General features: G+C 39.7%; 1 protein-coding gene across 1 annotated transcript in view; it reads left to right on the plus strand.

Moving 5' to 3' along the window:
* Positions 1–11,757: 11,757 nt before the first annotated feature.
* Positions 11,758–19,203, plus strand: part of dclk2a (doublecortin-like kinase 2a) — a 49,615-nt gene continuing 42,169 nt past the window's right edge. The window contains 1 exon segment of the mRNA XM_078262800.1: positions 11,758–12,612. Coding sequence (XP_078118926.1) covers positions 12,207–12,612 — 406 coding nt within the window. The 5' untranslated portion in view covers positions 11,758–12,206.

Here is a 19,203-nt window from a genome sequence, read left to right on the forward strand (position 1 = left end):
TGTTGTCACTCTGAAGGCCAGTTAGGACAGTGTGCATGAATAGACTCTGGACTAGTGCTGGGTCGTATTTTAGACTTGAATCAGCTTCCTGAGAAGCAAACAGGATCTTCTGTCTCAGGCCCATTGCTCTAATCAGGAAATTCTGAGGGGTCTCCCTTACCGTTTTGAACCTCAGAGGTGAGCTGTTTATATAACTCTGTGGCACCTTTCTCCTGGTAATGGGATCTGAGGATCCTGCGAAGGGCAGGCAGGGTAAGTTTGTCTTTCCCTTCAAGGTAACTTCGCAACTGCAGACCTGGTGTGATGGCGTAGATTACAGCATCAATAATCTCTGACTCTGGATAGTCTTTGCTGATCCCACTTTCAATTTGTCAGGCTAAACTAGAAAAGGTTAGCCTATCTTTTTGCCCTGGCTCACCTATCTGGCCAGAAATCTTAAAATCTTTGCGCCACATGGAACCATTAGAGGGTGGGACTGGCAGGGTTCTTCATACTTGATTTCATTAAGCCATGCATTGCATCCTCTTTTTCTTTCAGTGACAGCCTCAGCGCCTCTACCTCTTTCTGGAGGTTTTCCTGTTCATCAATGAACTTAGAATTTCACATTCACTTAGGTTTGCTGCCATATGGATTTTGTCTATTATGTCCTGAACATTAAGGAGGTCTGACATGCCCTCATCCTCCAGGTCGGCCAGTTCTTCCCGCTCAAGATACCCTATTACATGAGAAATTAACTGACTGCGAGTTTTACCAGCCACGTGTTCTATTCCTGGTCCCAAAATCTGAAGTGTGTTGCATAATTTAATCAGCTGTTTGACAGTCAGTTGGTACAATGTTCCTTTAATCTCCAGGTGCAGCTTCTCCAATTCTGACTCAATTTTAGCAGAAAAAGAAGAGTTGGCACAAGCAGTAAAGTAAGTGTTTATCTGACTTAATTGGCTTTTTTGCTTTTCCCTAGTGGTCACTTTTGCTCACTTCATGATACAAGTTGCCAGTATATGTCTGAAGACCACCTTGACCGCCTTGTCGGACTCTTCTCTCTGATGCCTGGGTTGTTTTAAGGAATGATGGACGCGAGGATTCCACTTAGAGCTCAGGGATGGTCCTCAAGCCAAGCATCCCAGCGATGCCTCCAAATGTTGTGCCCTTAAAAAGGGGAATAGTAATGGGAGAAGGATGAGGAAAACACACGCAGCTCTTTCCTTCACTCGTCTGTATTGAATCTTATTTTAAACAATGCATACAAACAACAGACAAATGCGCACACTCAGTTTTAGGACCACAGGTATCATGAGTGTATTTTTCAACTTGTTCTAAATTATCTAAATTATTGATTTAACCAAATAGACACGACATGTAAATTATATTTTTAACAAGCTAAATTATCATGGAACTTTCGAATAATGAAATGTATTTTTTAACCTGTTGACTTACACATTTTTCGTCATTATGACATGAAGTAGACACAAATATATACATATATAAATGAAACAGTAGCACGCTTAAACACCAATGTCAACGTTCAGACTCTACGGCGTGGCCACGAGGTATCCGGCTACTAGCTTACACGTCTGAGTTAGCAAGAAATTCAACAACAAATAAGTCCAACAAAAACGTCTTTTCCGTGCATTTAAAACCACAGTAACATAAAGGAAAATACTATCAACATGTGTTCATAAGTATACAGTGCTTTGCAAACGGTAATTACCTTAAAAAGGGGAATAGTAACGGGAGAAGGATGACACTCATCTGTATTGAATGAGGAAGAGGAGCGCGATCCCCCTACTGGAATCCCTAGGCATTACCAACAGATCGACGAACCATTAAACCACACAGATAAGGATCTGATTTAGCTATCTGCATTCCTCTTCTTGGTGTTACTCACTAGTTGCTTAGTCTTCATATACATTTACAACTAGCATAAATGAAAATACATATTATGAAAATAGATACTATAGTACTTTGATAATATCAAACTGAAATTAGCTTTTTTAAATGAATTATGTTTAACTCAAAATAAATTGTATGTATGAATACATTGTTATATACAACTTGTCACACAGGCAATGTTGTATCTATCCCATAATTGTATGTGGCAGCATTTGAATAATATCAAAATCGTATTAGGGATCAGGGTGATAGTGTGGATCCAGGAAAAGGGTATTACAAATATTTTCTTTCACTATTTATTTACCAGTAATATACATTACTATATGTTACAATTTACACACATTTAATAAATTGTTTGTAACACACTAAAATGTAGTTGTATGCCAGTATAAGGACATTTTTAAAGGTCCAGTATGTAACGTGTTTAGTTGTTCATTATCAAAATCTGTGTTGCTCGCTCACAAACTTGTCCTTTTTTCATAAATATTTACCACCACTATCAATTCCAAGTATTCACATTGGCTTGAAATTTTACATTTGCATTTGCATGAACTTGGGTAGACGCTCCATATGCATGCGCCATCTTGAAATACGTTAGGGACATACATACTGCTCCGCCTTTTGCGTTTTTCGCTGTCACATGATAAACTCACAGGTGCTGCTAATGCTGCTAATGGGTATCGTAGCTTCCCGGCCCCGGCAACTTTGAAGAAGGAAACATGGAGGACCACACATATTCTAAATCCAAATTTCAGGAACAGGAGTCTTCTTCTTCGCCCAGAAAAAGACAAAGGATATTGAAAAGAGCAAGAGACCGGCTTTTTTGAAGCGTGAAGGCTACCGTAGCTGTAATACGTACTTTGAACTGCGTGGTGCGAGAGAGTTGATTGCGATATATGATCTCGCTAGATGGGAGAAATTCCCACACATTGGACCTTTAAGTGTTTATTATTGTACAGTATTAGTCAACAATTATAACTCTTAAAGACATGTTCTTGTATTATTACAACTGTGTTTTACTATATTGTCATTCATGATCTGTTTATAACTCATAACTCTTGACTGTTCTTGAGTGCTCTTTTGGCACTGGCAGTTAACTTTAAACATATTTATCTATTTTATTATGGGTATAATGGTATGCATCTATGGAAGGAAGGGGGGGGTTCTGCCTACATGTGTTTATAACAGGTATTGACTGTCCTGCTATGAATGCTTTCTGTTCTTGTTTTGTAATGAGCCCACTGCACCAAATTCCTATCCTTGGTTGCATGGCAATAAACTATTGAATCTATAAATCTAAATACACCAGCCTCCATGTTTGGGTGCCCAAAGGAGGAGTTATAGTTGTTGACAAATACATTCATAACCATCTACATGCTATGAATGCTTTCTGTTCTTGTTTTGTAATGAGCCCACTGCACCAAATTCCTATCCTTGGTTGTATGGCAATAAACTATTGAATCTATAAATCTAAATACACCAGCCTTCATGTATGGGTGCCCAAAGGCGAAGTTATAGTTGTTGGCAAATACATTTATAACCACCGATATCTGACATTTGTTAGCATTTTCCCCGACAATAAAGTATTCTTTTCTTTTTTTAACCAGGCAGTCCAGAAAGTGGTATCCAAGTCTACAACACAACTGTTTTTTTTTAACATTTCCAAAAATCCTGGACCATGACTGACCACAACTGACCCCTAATCAGATCTTAAGTCTCTAATCTTCATAACCCTATTAACACAAGGCCTCAAAACTGTTAAGTTACAATCAACAATTCAATAATTTTGGAATTAAAAAAGCTTTTAATGAATAAAAAGTACAAACTGTTACATTATGGAGAGAGAATCATTTCAGCAGGTCAGATACTCCCTTTAAAAACCACCAGAAAATGTGTCATCAAAGAGCACTCACACCACTCAGGGACGGGACCTCGTTAATTATTACTGTGATGATTCATTCATCGAAATCTATAACTGTATCATAAGGTTTACAGGGGGCCTTTCAGTCCGACAGCTACATTTTCAACAGCAGACACACTCATATGGGAGCATGAACTTAGAGCATCACAGTGGTCTGTAGGAGTTTGTGACTAGATTAGATCAGAGTGGACTTATTCACCAGCACCGTGATTGATATTCACAGTGAAAGACAACCGTCAATGCCCAACTGTTCACAATGCTAATTTCTGACACATCTCTGTGAATTTTATGCCAGATCTGTGGTGACATACAGTGACCAGTGTAACTGTGCATCATAGTTCACATTGGATAATCGTTATGTAGAAGGTGGTAGTAGCGCAGTGTATACTTGAGTCATCAGCATGGAAAGACACAGTCCTCTCTACAGAGATAGTTAAAGGTGCCCTAAGCGATGTCACGCATTTTTTAGGCTACAACATGTTTTGTCACATACAGCAAACATCTCCTCACTATCTACTAGCTGCCTGTCCCCTGAACACACTGTAAAAAAAACGCGGTCTCTGTAGACAGCCCAGGATCTACAAATGGCAACAAAAACAAACTGCGCCAACCTGCACCACGAAACATAAAAAACAGACTTCCAGTGTTCCAGCCAATAACCGACAAGAAGGATTTGGGGGTGGGGGTTGGGGATTAGAACATGGAAGGGAGGGAGAGGGGACGGGATGAGGAGGAGGGAGGGGCGAGCTAGCCTCCGTTTTGTTTGAAAATACTTCAAACGTCAACAAGAAGTGACGTCACCCAACATCACTTAGAGAACCTTTAAATATACTTTTTATACTTTATATATATGTTTTGTGAATCCTTTAACTTCTGAAACATATCGTCACCGTCAACATCCCTGTTTTTAGCTTCATGACAATGCAATTTTAAGATAATCCAGTGGGGTTTTAAATGGTTTATTTAGCTTAAGAAGTAGGAGAAGGTTGTCAACCACATTAAGGAACAATTAATCCTTCCATTTATCTGAATAAAATTCAAATTACCAAATGATTTTCACTGGACAACACTGCTTCATAAATCACTTATAAGCTTTTAATATAAACAATTTTGGGGTTGCCAAGTTTTCTGGTGTTCAGCCTCCAGCCTGACACTTGCTTTGACTTTTTAGCTCTTTTATTCATCACTAAGGTGAATTGTAAAAAAAAAAAAACTGTATCAATGAATTATTACCATTTGTAACTGCAGTATTGATGGCTCATTATTATAAAGTAAGAAACGTGTGAGTGTTTATTAATTGATTACCAACATTTGTAACCACATTTATACTAAATAGAAAGTATAAACACCAGGCTAAGATATTTGTCCCAACCTGGCAACCCGAAACTTATTAAGATATAGCTAATTTGTAAAGCACCCTTGATGACCCCTTGAGCAATCCTTGATGACAGCATGTGTACAGTACTTATGTTTTTGATGGGTTGGTACGTGCAGCTTCTCAGAATGATGAGGCCACAGGGCGAGTGATTTCTCTGGGGATGAGTAGGACATCTTGGATGAGATCAGGCCCGAGCAATGCCTCGCTCTGACATGTGTCAGCCTCGATTTCTGTTGACTGTTCAATGCAATGACCTCTCCAACTGTAATCTACCAGTACTGGGTCTGACAGATTAACAGTGCTGTTAATGTCTCGATGTTTTTCTTTGCCTCCAGATTATGTTATTGATCGGCGATGTGTCTTTCTGCTATCGGGAACATCTCAACGAGAGAGGTGTGTTTCATGTCAGGTCAAGGCCAAAAAGTGTCACCTGAGAGCAGTGTGGTGGTTTGAAGTTTGGTGTTTTGATAGGATTTTGAGTGCGTGATTATACAGAGAAACATGTGCAATACAACCCTTGATGTCACATTGCAGTTATTGCAAACTCATTCACTTAAATGAATTCATCTTTTTTTAAATTCATTCAGCTTTCTCTCTTGTCTGCGGTCTGCTCATTGCTCCATGCACCATTGACCCTTCTCCATTCTGGTCTTTCCCCTGATGGCAGAGAGATTATTTTTCCTCTCCAGTTATTCCCCACCTTCTTTTGGAGTCTAAAAACTCATCTCTTTATGAAATACATCATGTCATCCTCACCTCACTGAATCATTTCCCCTTTCTCCACACTCTACCGTATTCCTCCTGCACACTCCAATTTGATCTTTAAAAAAAAAAAAAATCCCTTCCGCTCCTCCTTTGCTGTTATTTTTATTTCTAGTTCCATTGCTTCTCTCCCCATGTATATTATTATGAGGTCGCCATGAGGGAATATGGCTCCTAATCAAAGACTCCATGTTGATGGTAATGAAGGTGATGTAGGGTTTGGTGCTCATTATACTGATGCATCTCTTTAAAGTCAATCTTAACAAGTTGGCTAGAGAACCACGAAATGAGCACATGTCTCTTTACCTAAAATATGAAAAATGTTTTAAATGAAATATCAAAACAAAACGTTTCAATGATATGGATATTTAAGATGAAAAGTCACCCAATTTCAAGTGAGCAGTACATCTGCAGTTAAAAGTAGGTGTAAGAGCCCCTTCTAGTGGTCAGACGTGCATAGTGGTGTTTAAAAGTACTATGATCATGTAATATTGTATAATAATACTATGACATGTCTGTTTTACTCAAATCTCAAATCTGAAGATTTTACGAATGATTTAAGCAGGTGCCAGTGGCAACTGGGCTTCTAACCAATGTCTTGCTTCACTGATGTAACTTGGGACTGTACATGAATGCTGTACAGTGCTCTTTGATATACAGTGTAGACACAAATGATATATTCTAACAATAGTGTCATTTTGAATGTGGTATGTTAAAACAAAATACACACCACACCAGCATACTGTACGAGATATTTAAGTTTGATAACCACATCTATTACTTTTAATATGACAAAATAAAACACAAAGACTTAATTCAAATATGACCAAAAGCGGGGAGACTGAGACATATCCTGAAGCCATTTTACTGCAGACTTGACTGCATGGCTGCTTTAAAAAATCCCCCCAATTTAAAGTTTAGTTTTTTTCCTCCCCAGCAGCCTGATTCTGCCACAACTACCGTATGCTACACAATAACAGTTATAGTCAATACAGTAAATCAATCTGATTCCAATTTTTACAAGTTTCTAACACCACAAAATATGGGAATGGAATGGCGGATTATTGCTATTACTGTATAACTAAATAACTACTGTATTGATACTGCTCACTAACAGTACAGCATCATGCTAGCTGACCTGGCAGCAATATCGGCTACTCTACCTTTAACAGAAAGTGAGAGAACTGGGTCATTGTGGGAAGACATAGCCCCTCAGAGTCACTGCTGCCAAATGGTGTAAAACCTAAAATGACCTGCTGTAATTCAATTTGTCTGGAAGGAGTGCTAGGATCCTTTCATAAGGTTTCTAACCAAGCTGTGGCTGGCCCACATTGTCTGGCACCTATAATGCCCTTGTCTTTGATCATGTTGCTGCTTATGAATCCCTGCTGTGTGCTTTTTTTTCTTTTTTCCTTTTTTTTTTTTTTTTTGTTGCTGCGGGCAAACTACCTGTAAATAATAAAGGTAGAAAACATAGCCTGGCTGGTCATTTCTGTTCTGGAGAATACTTAACTTTCCTATGCCAAGAGATTTTCTTGATGAAGTTACAGTGGCAGTGTCTGACTTTCATTTTTATTATCCTCATAAAAGTTGCTAGGGTCATGGCTGAGGATGATTCATTTTTGACCACTTTATAGTTGTGACATGTAGATACTGTAGATATTTTTATTATTATTTTTCCACTGTAACCTCTGATGAATCATGGATATTCTAAGACATTATGGTCCTACATTAACAGAGGTGGTGGGATCTGTGTAAGAGGTGTTCAAAATTTCAAAATTATGACAAGCATGGGACAAAAATTGTAGTCTGATAGACTGCCAACTTTAAAGTCATACCCTTAAAATGTGATTTGACTTGTTTTAATTGCATTTCATGCTTTGATGATTTGGAGATCTTTGTTTTCCTCATACATATACATATATATAACACAGGAGTCAAAATTGCCTTTGTTGTATTCCTGGTACATGTACATGCTGCTAATTTACTTTTGTCCTGTGGGTTCTTCTGCACCCCTCTGAGAATCACCACCTTATTATACTGAAGGGGTTTCCATGCCCCTGTGATCCTGGGAGCTGGGTTGTCAGAGGCTCAAAAACTCCTTGTATGGTCTCTGAAGGCAAACTGGTCCCTGGGTTAGGTAAACCAGGGCCCCCTTACAGTGCCAGGCACAGACAGGCGAAGGTGGGATGTTACCGCTTGTAGATTCCATAGTTGCGCTTAGGGACTTCAGCACTTATGTGGGTGACAAGTTGCCGAAGAAACTGGGAATAGAATAATTGGGAAGAATGGCCTGATCTGAACATGAGTGTTGTTTTATTAAAGGACTTCTATGCTAGACATGAGGTTCATTATAATTTTTACCTAAAACCAAAACTTTGTTTTTGAATTATACGATCTGCAGCCATAGTTGTCAACTGATCACTGAATAAATTGCTGGATTAATTAAGTTAACCCATATACTGTATGTAGTGAGGATGAACTGGCAACATTTGGCTAAAGCCACTGTCTTCATCTGTGAAGTCTTCATCTCCTCCCTCCGAAGGAAGTTCCCTGCATCCCAGTAATGGCTGAGGATATGTAGTCCCAGCTGAGAGTGTACAAGCCTCTGACGCAAAGGTGGTTGCTCTGAGTTGTGGCCTGAAAGTCATCGGTGCCTGTTGGTGCCAGCAGTAATCCAAAATCCCACCAGTTGGCATCAGTGATGAAAGATGTAGGCAAAGTGAGGCAGGCGTATCACCTAAGCCTTATACCAGGGTTCTGGTGAGGAGGCTGTTGTCATACTCCAGATTCAGGACCAATAAAGTTTGCCCCTTCAATCTATATGCATTTTGAGGACTTTGGTTTGGTAAAAGTTAAGTAAAATACTTGGCCTGTTGCCTGTTGCATCTTCATAAACTTCATAAATCTTAAGCTTCTGTATCTCTTACATGTATACAATGATCTGGACTTTTTTAAACAAAGTTTTGTTCATGTGAACAATCAATTTGAATCGTCACTTTTTAGTTGCAAATGTTCACACATCCTCCCAATCATTTTATATTCAGTAAGAAATCTGTGTTTCTAATAGTTGAAGCAAAACATAGAATTCCCCGTCCCCCTCAGTTAGTGTTCCTTGGTGAACACTAGAGGGCATTGGAGTATTTTCTTTTTCTCTTTCAACTTCCCCAGATCGGACAGAAATTACTTTAACCTTGATCTCATGAAAACAAAACAACCATCACATGCTTTGCATTGTTTCCTTAAGAGTGGATTGTTTTGCTAAGTGATTTTCATACAAATGCCTGAGGAGAATTATTCCCCAAATCCCTCATAAACTGTATTATATACAGTCAGAGAAGGCTTAAGTCTTATCGCCAACCTTTTAATTTAGAAAGAGGGAAGAGGGATTTTCTGCTTTGTCATTCTGTACAGGATTTCCCTCTGCCGGGGGGAAGAGTATTTCCTATTTGCTTTCTGCTCAGCGACTTCCTCCCACAAAGGCTGCTCAAACAATACATTCAACACAGCTGGCTTTCAGTTTGAAGAATTCCTAAGATGTTGCTCATTGGTGGTATTTATATAGATTTGAATAAAATGAGCAAATAAAAAAATGATTAATACATTCATAAAACCTTGGAAAATTAGACAGATGAGGTCACATTATGTACATTATTTGGTTTCTGTTCACTCAAAACATAATTTCCTTCTTCAAATACACGACCTGTGATAATGTGTTTGTAATGTGATTTTTCTTGTTCTTTTTGACACTACTGTGTGATTTTATATTATTATGTAATAACAACTAACACAAGACATCTACTATAAAGTTACTGTTTGCTGATGTTGTTCAAGGTTTGTTTACATTAGTCATGTTTGTAAAAGCAGGGTAAAACTGTCTTGTATTTTAAATTAGGATCAGTTCTCATAGTCAAAATGATGGTTTTTCATTTATGAGGGAACTCTTCTAATATATATGTGACTTTACCTGTACATTTTATGGTCAAAAAGTTACCGATTGGCCTTCAAAAACGGTCTTGTCCCTAATGAGTGCCTTTAAAATGTGATAAAGATAGGCTTATTAGTTTCTGCTATGCTGACTTCAGGAATTAGGCTACTGTAATTAAAAAGTGGGTTAACTCATCTCCAGTCTGCCTGTTACTATTGTTTGCCCTGCTTTTTTGGCAAGCTGCAGTGACTGTGTGGCTCAGATCCGTGCTGTACTACGCCAGGTGGTGATGCAGGTATGTAAGAGCCTGGCAGGGAATGGTGATGAGGTTCAGCCAGGTGGTGAATAAAACTGGCTTTGGCCTGCACAGTATAATCCGGGCTCACGATTTGGCAGACACAGAAAGCACAGCTTAGTATTTGCAGCCATACTGTATTCATGTCCGATTCAAACATAACTGTCTACGTATGTATACAGTATGTATCTTTCTATGTGTATGCTACATGCATATACTTAGTGTGATTATTTTGTGCTTGTATCTTATGTATAGATCAATACATTTCTCAATTAGCAATTTATCAATCTTGAGTGCAATTCATTTTTGTCTTACTAGCTGACTGTTCAAACAAACATTTTTTGTAGCTTTTTGGGTATACACTTTTTAAATTTTGCAGTTATGTGATACAATTTGTTGATATTGATATTTCTCCAAATGGGTTTTTAGTGAGAATATTCTGTCACCAACAGTTGGTTTTCTTTATTCAGTTTAACATTTTGTTGTTATAGCGACCCCTATTGGCACAGTTACATACCAGCGGTAGTTTAACTGACTATTTTGTTCATGAATGTCAGATTCTTGTCCAAATTAATATTGACATATTTCATCTACTCCCCAAATGCCCCTGTTGGAGCATATGTAGTAAGTTTTATACTACTACTACTACTACTACTACTACTACTACTATTACTATTATACAGCTGTTTTGTGATTTAGGCCTACTGCTGCTAACCTTAGACTGCTAACCAAACTAGACATTTCAACTATGCTAGCAAGTTGTCTGAGGCTTATAATGTGTTGCTAACACAACACTACTAGATTACAGACTGTGTTGTACTTCCTGTGGGGACCTAATGGTAGCTTATTTCCCCTGGCATGATGGACAATGAAGCTAAATGTGTAACTGTGTCTATACTATTGTGATTCTCACCTTAGTTTCCTTGGAACTCCTTTTTACAAGACATTTGGTCTATCTATCGTTTATAGTAGTTAGTTATTTCAATTTTTTTCTGATTTTTTTTTATCAATAATCGTTGTCTTATAGCTTTTGTTTCAGTTGTTTTTAGTAAAACCCTCAAAGACCACTTGTTGATTTTAACCATTATCATAGGGATATGAACAAATATTTGCTATATTTGCTTTGACATATTATCAGAGACAGTTAGAAATAGAAAATCTTTGATATAATATTGGCACTATAAATAAAATAATGACATATTTTTTGCATGCTGCTTTTGACACATAATTCATTTGCCAAATGAATGAATGTAAATGAAATACCCCTAACGTTATCCTATAGCCTATTATAATATTTCTATAGTAAATGATAGTTTACCTGTGTTGTTGTTTCTAACATATGTATTGTCACCCACAATGTACAGACTCTACCTGTGTATGTATATCCAAGAAAAACTTTCTCTGGTATTCCTAACACATATTAACTCATCGAGGATGAGTGTGTAGACTTCATTGTTTCCAGGTCGTGAATTTATTATCAGAACAATAGAGAGCATTAGGACCCTGAGGCGGGGAGGGCTTCCCCCACTCTCACTATCCATTGATTTGACAGTTTAAGCGACCGACGCGACCAGTCAGAGGAAGGGTGTGAGGTGGAGAAGGAGGCGACTTGCGGTGTTTGGTGCGGTGCGCTTAAGTTTTGTAAAATTGCTTCGTTGTTTGAAAGCCATCCGGGAGGTCCACTGCAATGTCTGTCAAACACAGCTGCTCCTTATTCGACACGTTTTCAACCGGATAATACCGAGCCGGCGTTTGGATTTTTGCTCCTGCTCTGTTATTGTAGGTAGAGACGGGATTCATTTTCTTTTTAATTTCTCGACTCGTTTCTTATTTTGGGAGTGCCGTGTTTTAGCGTTTGGACTTGTCAGGAGCAACCGGTGCAGCAACACAGAGTACTGGATCCCAGACTGGAGACTCACACGTGTATCCTTCCTCCGGCTGCAGGCGCATCGATCCTTAAGCACTCTGGATAAAAGTTGTATTTTTCTGTTTGGGATTTTGTTCTGATCAGGCAGAAAAACAGCCAAATAACATGTCGCTCAGCAGAAGTATTGAATTTGAACACTTTGAGGAACGAGAGAAACCGCACCGGACACCGAGGGCCAATTCGGGCTCCGGGTCCCAGTCAGGCTCCAGAGGCAACGGTCTGGTCCCCAGCCCGGCGCACAGTGCGCACTGTAGTTTCTACCGCACACGCACTCTCCAGTCCCTCACGTCCGAGAAAAAAGCCAGAAAGGTGCGATTTTATCGCAATGGAGATCGGTATTTTAAAGGTTTGGTGTATGCCGTGTCTAACGACCGGTTCAGGTCTCTGGATGCTCTGCTCATGGAGCTCACGAGGTCCCTGTCGGACAATGTCAACCTTCCCCAAGGCGTCCGGACGTTATATGCCTTGGATGGAGGCAGGAGAATCACCAGTCTGGATGAGTTAGTAGAGGGTAAGGGTTATCATGGATGTAGCAACCCTCTCATGTGTCCACAAATCATGAAACAGGCTCAATACTTGATTACATTGATTCAGACTTGCAATCAATTGCATGTCTGAATCAATTACATTTTATAAAAGCTAGGTTCTGCCTTGAGTATTGGCAAATGGCCCATGTAAATATACACTGATATAGCCTCAGGCAAGTTAAGCCACAAGTTTAAAAGGCCACTCAAAGCATATTCATATTTTTAAGAGTTGGCATGTTATGCCTCTTGATGCTGTCTACTTTGTGTATTTAATATCTATGTTGCTAATCAGGGAAGTTTTCTCAGCCAGACAAAATGCCACTTTGAGTTCATTGCACCTTTGTGCAGAGATCTACTGCACTTAATGCTTTCAAATTATCTTTGAAGGACATTACAGTATAATGGATGCAATGCAGAGCCTCCCTTGCATCATTTGCATCATTGACATAACTGTTCTGACATGTTTGACCCAGTGCCTTGCATGCAGACAAGAAGACTTCCTCAGTGCAGCTTTAGTTCTGCATAGGCTGCAGCTAATGTGAATCCGTGCCCATTGATCTCAGCTGGACTCTTCCACTCTCTCCCCTCTTTAGGATGCATTTGTGGTGAGCTGAGTTTGTGTGGGCTTGAAAGTGCCCTGTGTAGCTCTAGTGCAATTCTGCCTGGGACTGAATGTGGGATGAATGTGTATGTTGTTGTAGGGTCTATTGGCTGTTAAAGTCTGTTAAATTGATCTCACCCTTGGGGCTTGAAAGATGGTTTCCCTCCCCCATCCAGTATCTGTTCATTGCTTGCAGTGCTGGGGTTTGAAATAATTGTGTTGAATACTGGAAATGTGATTTAAAAAATTGGAAAATATGATAAAGTCAACATTTATTAATTAAAAGTTGAATTTTAAATGTAATAGCCTCTAGTGAAGGTCTAACGCAGTCACAGATATACGCTCATTTTAGTCAGTCAGTTTAGTTTTGGTAAGGCAAGTTAACCATTCCTGCAGTGTTACCCTGCAGGGACAGTGACCACTCAGTAATAAGTTAATCTTCATGTTCAGTCTTGGTGTGTGTCTGTCTGCACTGTGACCTGCCTGCAATCCTCTGTTAACATGAGAGGTTACGGCTGTGCCACACACACTTAGGATCCACTGACCTCTTACTGCAGTCATTATTCTCGTATACTGGTCTATTTTCATCTCACATCCTCCTAAAACTTTAGACTCTGTGCTACACTCATTTCTTAAAGGAACACGCTGACTTATTGGGACTTTAGCTTATTCACCCAATCCCCCAGAGTTAGATAAGTCCATACATACCCTTCTCATCTCCGTGCGTGTCGTAACTCTGTCTCACGCCCCCACCGCTACCCTCGCTTAGCACAGATCCTGGAGGTAACCGGCTCCATCTAGCCTACTGCTCCCAATTATTGACAAAATAACGCCATCGTTTTCCTATTTACATGTTGTGATATGTATAGTCACAGCGTGTACAAATAACAAGGTCACATGAGACACAGCCATCTTCTAACCGTTTACAAATTGGGAACTATATTCTCAGAAGGCGAAGCACTGCTATTTGGGCGGAGTGATTAGTACAACACCTGAAAAGCACCGTTGTTACTCTCTGCTCCTCACCACGGGGCTTCTCAGGTGCTGCGTGCAAATCACTCCGCCCAAGTAGCAGAAGTAGCATTGCTTCGCCTTCTGAGAATATAGTTCCCAGTATGTATACGGTTAGAAGATGGCTGTGTCTCATGTGACCTTGTTATGTGTACACGGTTGTTATTTGTTATTTGTGACTATACAAATCACAACATGTAAATAGGAAAATGTTGGCGTTATTTTGTCACTTATTGGGAGCAGTAGCCTAGATGGAGCCGGTTACCTCCAGGATCTGTGCTAAGCGAGGCTAGCAGTGGGTGCGTCAGACAGAGTTACGACACGCACGGAGATGAGAAGGGTATGTATGGACTTATCTAACTCTGGGGGATATGGTGAATAAGCTAAAGTCCCAATAAGTCGCCGTGTTCCTTTAAGCCCCATCCCCTGAGTGACCAGGAAAGATTTAGGCCAGCGCATGATCTGAATCCCATATCATCACTAGTTGGCAATGTGAGCAAAAGTTGCTTGAGAGTTTTTTGATGCATTAGATGTGATAGAGAGCATTCTGCCATTACTTACAGGACACTGTTGCTAAATGAGGATCCAGGTTGATATATTCCAGACATCAGTACTGTCCAGAGTACTGATGCTTCAGCAACTCATTTTGTCAGCGATTTAGTATTTATCATCATTCAAAGTATTGAAACCAAATATAATGTATAAAGTGTTATATTGTCAATGTACAATTAATTTACCCTCACACTTCCAACTTTGCAATCACACAACCGTCTTGAATTGTCCAATGACTTGAACTCATGCAAGTCATATACATGTCATTTTTCCATCCCATATTACATGAACACAGCAAGAAATTAGCTGGTTCTCTTGAAGAACCCCAGTAGGGGTGTTTGCAGTTAGAAGTTGACAGAAGGGTGAATGGAATTTCCTGCATGGTGGTCCAAGTATTGAGACATCTCCTTTTAAAACAATCAGCAACAATGTTCCAGTTGGATAATTCAATGACCTCAATGGGGACAGTTTTGGCCATCTCTGACCTTGATTGCAACATGCTGCTGTGGATTATCCTTAGTAACCGGGACATTGTTTCTGGAAAGTCACATTCATATTGAGTTTTAGAATTAGATTAGATGTTTTCTAATACTGTGAGCACCTCAATTCAATTTCCATTCAATCCAATTGTATTGTGGTAGTGGCCGAAGTCTCAGAGGCAGATATCTAAAAACATCAGCAAATACGGCCAGCTATCTTGATGAACATGATGGGTAAACGGGAAAGTTTTTCTTTTTATTTGAGCAGACTCAGACATGAGATGCACTGCAGGTGGGCCGTGCACCAGTGTCTTGTCCTTGTTTACTCACCCATCTAATGGACAGAGAGAGAGCACATTACTGCACAGCTCAGCAGTCTGCCTCCATTGATTGAGGCCTGCTGGGGCTCTTTTGTGTGCAAACCCAATAAGCACCATTCATGTGTGTCCCTTATGTCTGGATGGGATTACTGAGCCAACCAGTCAACTTGTACGGTTTTTCCATCTTTGGGGAGGTAGTCACGCCAAACCATTTCCTATAACTTGTTCACAATAAAAGCATCCCGGTTCGGTTTGCCAGTGGAAGGCTTTAATGTAAGGTTTGGTTCGCATCACCAGTAACTTAACTGAAAATACAAATGGGAGCACACAAGTGAAACAAGATTCAGGTAGAAGCTACAAAAGTACAGAGAGCTGAACACAGAGACTTTTAAAAACCAAGCAATCTCTCTAGTCTCCAGCACAGACACACTTGAGTTCCGCTGTTGAGGACATAGCTAAGGGCCTACCAATCGGGGCCACACAGTCCGGCTCGGCGTGTCAATCCCCTGCTGTGGGGCAGTAGTGGAAATGCATGTTATCATGTTTTGGCTTGGCATGGCTAAAGTGGACTAACCTGGGCCCATGGAAGAATTTCAACTGCTGTGCTAGTAGAAAACCACACTGGGAGCTAGCAGACACTGAACTGGGTTTAGAAAGAGCTTTGTAGTTTACTATGTGGATATGTGGGGGTACATAATATGCTGACATAGGGATTCTAGTTGGGACAAGCCAAGGGGTTTATTAGCAACAACTGGTGAAATTAGGGTTGAAAGTGGAAGAATATATTAAGGCAGAACAATATTAGAAATGTTGTGTAATTAATAGCTTTGTTGAATTCATGAACTGTTTCTAAAAATGGTAAACTTAAGAGCCTATCTAGGATAAATAAATAAATAAAAAGAGATATAAACATAACTTTCTCTAATGTAGTGCAGCCATTCAAGAGGTACTTTCATTAAGTTGGGGAATTCACAGGAGACAGATTTAAGTGGTCAAATTAGACCCTCCATGCCCGGTAAATGCCCCAAGTTTGCTATGCAGGCTTTTTGTTTAGTTTCCAAGCCTATGCCAACATTACACCCTGATGACACCATCAAGGTTATTTTTTCAGACTTTGATGAGATTCCCTCTAGAGCCACAGAAGGCGTTATACAACTGTTTTCATAGGCTGAGTAGTACTCCTCATGAGTTGTGACTAGTAAATTGATCTTAATGTGTAAAATCGGGGTTAGGCCTAACCCTTATATCAGTATTGTTGTAATAGAGCCTCCAGGGCTAGCTGGCAGTTGAATTATTTGGGCTCAGTTAAAACCAACTTCTATAATGAATAATAATATAATGAACCCTAAAATAAAAGGAAATCGGGTTTTCGTTGGTTTTATAAAATTTGAATTTTTATTTAAATCTTGTGAATGATCAAGATTTGTTATTGTTGCTTGGAAAATTTCAGTTTTAAATCATTTTGATTTCAATATCTGTGTTTTAATAAATTGGTGTATAGCTCCAGGCTAAAACTGAGCTGCCTCATGAATGTATTCTAGATGGATAGATGGTCCTCTGTGTCATGGTAGTAATAGGCCTATACATTATACTCTTTCTTGGATAGAAGAACAAACAGGACATAGACAAATTTGACATTTTTGGTATAAACTGTAATATGTTGCCTAATGGTATGTCTGCCCAGGGAAACGAATAGTGTGCTTGCCATACTGGTCCAATGCCTACAGACTACAGTGGTGAATATCAAGTCAGTAAAATAGAAGACTATGCATGCTGAGATTGTCATTGTATCATGGGGTCACTTCATTGTTTTGGTGATGATATATTGCCTTAATATTAACACTGTTTTATGATTCCCACTGCCATTGCTTGGGTTTTGGATTGGTGACAGATGTGAGACCACTGCAGTAAAAACTGCTGGACTGGTTAGACAGCTCTATTACGGCTGGCCTCATCTGTTGTCCACATGAGGACTGGTTGGGGCTCCCCTCACGCCACCAAGGGATGTTGCACCTGAGATTCCTGCACCTCAGGGAATAGACTTGTCACCAGTCACCATCTGAGGGCATTATAGTATTCTGTCACTGTCCCACAGATGAATGACAGCCCCAGTTATATTTTGTTTTAGTTCTGAGCCATAACTCAGTCCCCCCAGCTGTGGCCTAGCCTTTTAATTAGCCTTTGGTTAATTGCAAGCTTAATAAAACCAGGTATCGTGGGACGCACGTCTCATGGCCTTCTTTCACTGCAGCTCCATTCGTTTGTTTTTACACACATCAGATAACTAAAATTTCACAGATTGGATTTGATACTGTCAACCAACCAATACAACCAATACATTTCTAAAGGTATGTACGGTTATAAGATTATATGCAGCTTATAAACTAGCATGTGTTTCTACAGTTCTACTAATGACCCAGAGATGCAGAAATACGGGCATGACACATTTTAAGAAGCTACACATTTTCAGTTTCTCAATTTGTGAGTGCTGTTCTTTTCTTTGATAGCTTTGATGATATTGTGTGATCGTTTTCATCTAGCCCTGTACATATCTTCACTGAAAAACGGTGGTTATTTGCTAGAACAGAATTTACAGTATATTTAATATATAATGTTGTTGGAAGTGTCTGTTGTTGTAATGTTGTTGGAAGTGTCCGTTCCGCTAAAGCCCAAAACGGTCTCCTAAGCCCCTCCCCCTACAAGGGAGAATGAATGCGTGTGCATGAGCAGTGATTGACATGCAGTTAGACACCCCCCCCTGTCCCTGATTGGTGCATCTGAACAGGGAGCTGTAGATTTTTGTAAATCGCACTACAGGCTGTAGGTGGTGCCAGAGGAGCCAGATTTTTTTTTTTTTATTACCTGCTTCATGTAGTTCTACTCGAACATAGGGTCAGTTTCAGCAAATATGACAGAAAGTTAGTTTTATAAGTCTTACCTACTGCACCTTTAAGCACAAGTCGATTCTGAGAGACGGCTATGTGTTCGTGGACGTTTAAATTTGTAGCATGTACATGAAGTATCTGTTTATTTCCCTCTTACTCAGAGTGGAACAGAACAGCATTGAGTTTCTCATCCAATGCTCAGACTTCAAAACAATCACCAGACATTCCTGCTGTGGTTTTCATGTATCGGCCAAGCCCCTGTACTTGTCACATGACTTTGTTCTTCAGGGGAATAATTTGCGTGTTAACTGTAGGAAAGGAATGCTGGCAGATAAAACAAAATGCACTGCTTTGGAGGGAGGCCAATGCAGCAGTTCAACAGCTGAAAGGGAGAGAGGACAGTGTTACACTGGCCAGGCCTCTCAATGTGCCTTTTTGTTTCAACTGAGGAACGTTAACTATTTGTTGTTCCACGGATTCTTCTAATGCCATGTGGAAGCAGTATTTTATGATACATACCATACGTGTCATGTGAATTCTGATGTATTGCATGTACATAGGGGAGCTACTACCCAGTGTCAGAGGGGTATGCAGCAACAATTTTGGCGCCCCCCCCCCCAAAACATAAATAAATAAATAAACAACAACAAGTAAATAAATAAGTGTTCCGGACATCATCATGGATGGGGTTTAAATAATAAAGGTTTATTTTAAAGTATCAGTATCA

This window comes from Sander vitreus, chromosome 2 (genome assembly GCF_031162955.1).
Source record: "Sander vitreus isolate 19-12246 chromosome 2, sanVit1, whole genome shotgun sequence".
NCBI classification, from domain to species: Eukaryota; Metazoa; Chordata; class Actinopteri; order Perciformes; family Percidae; genus Sander; species Sander vitreus.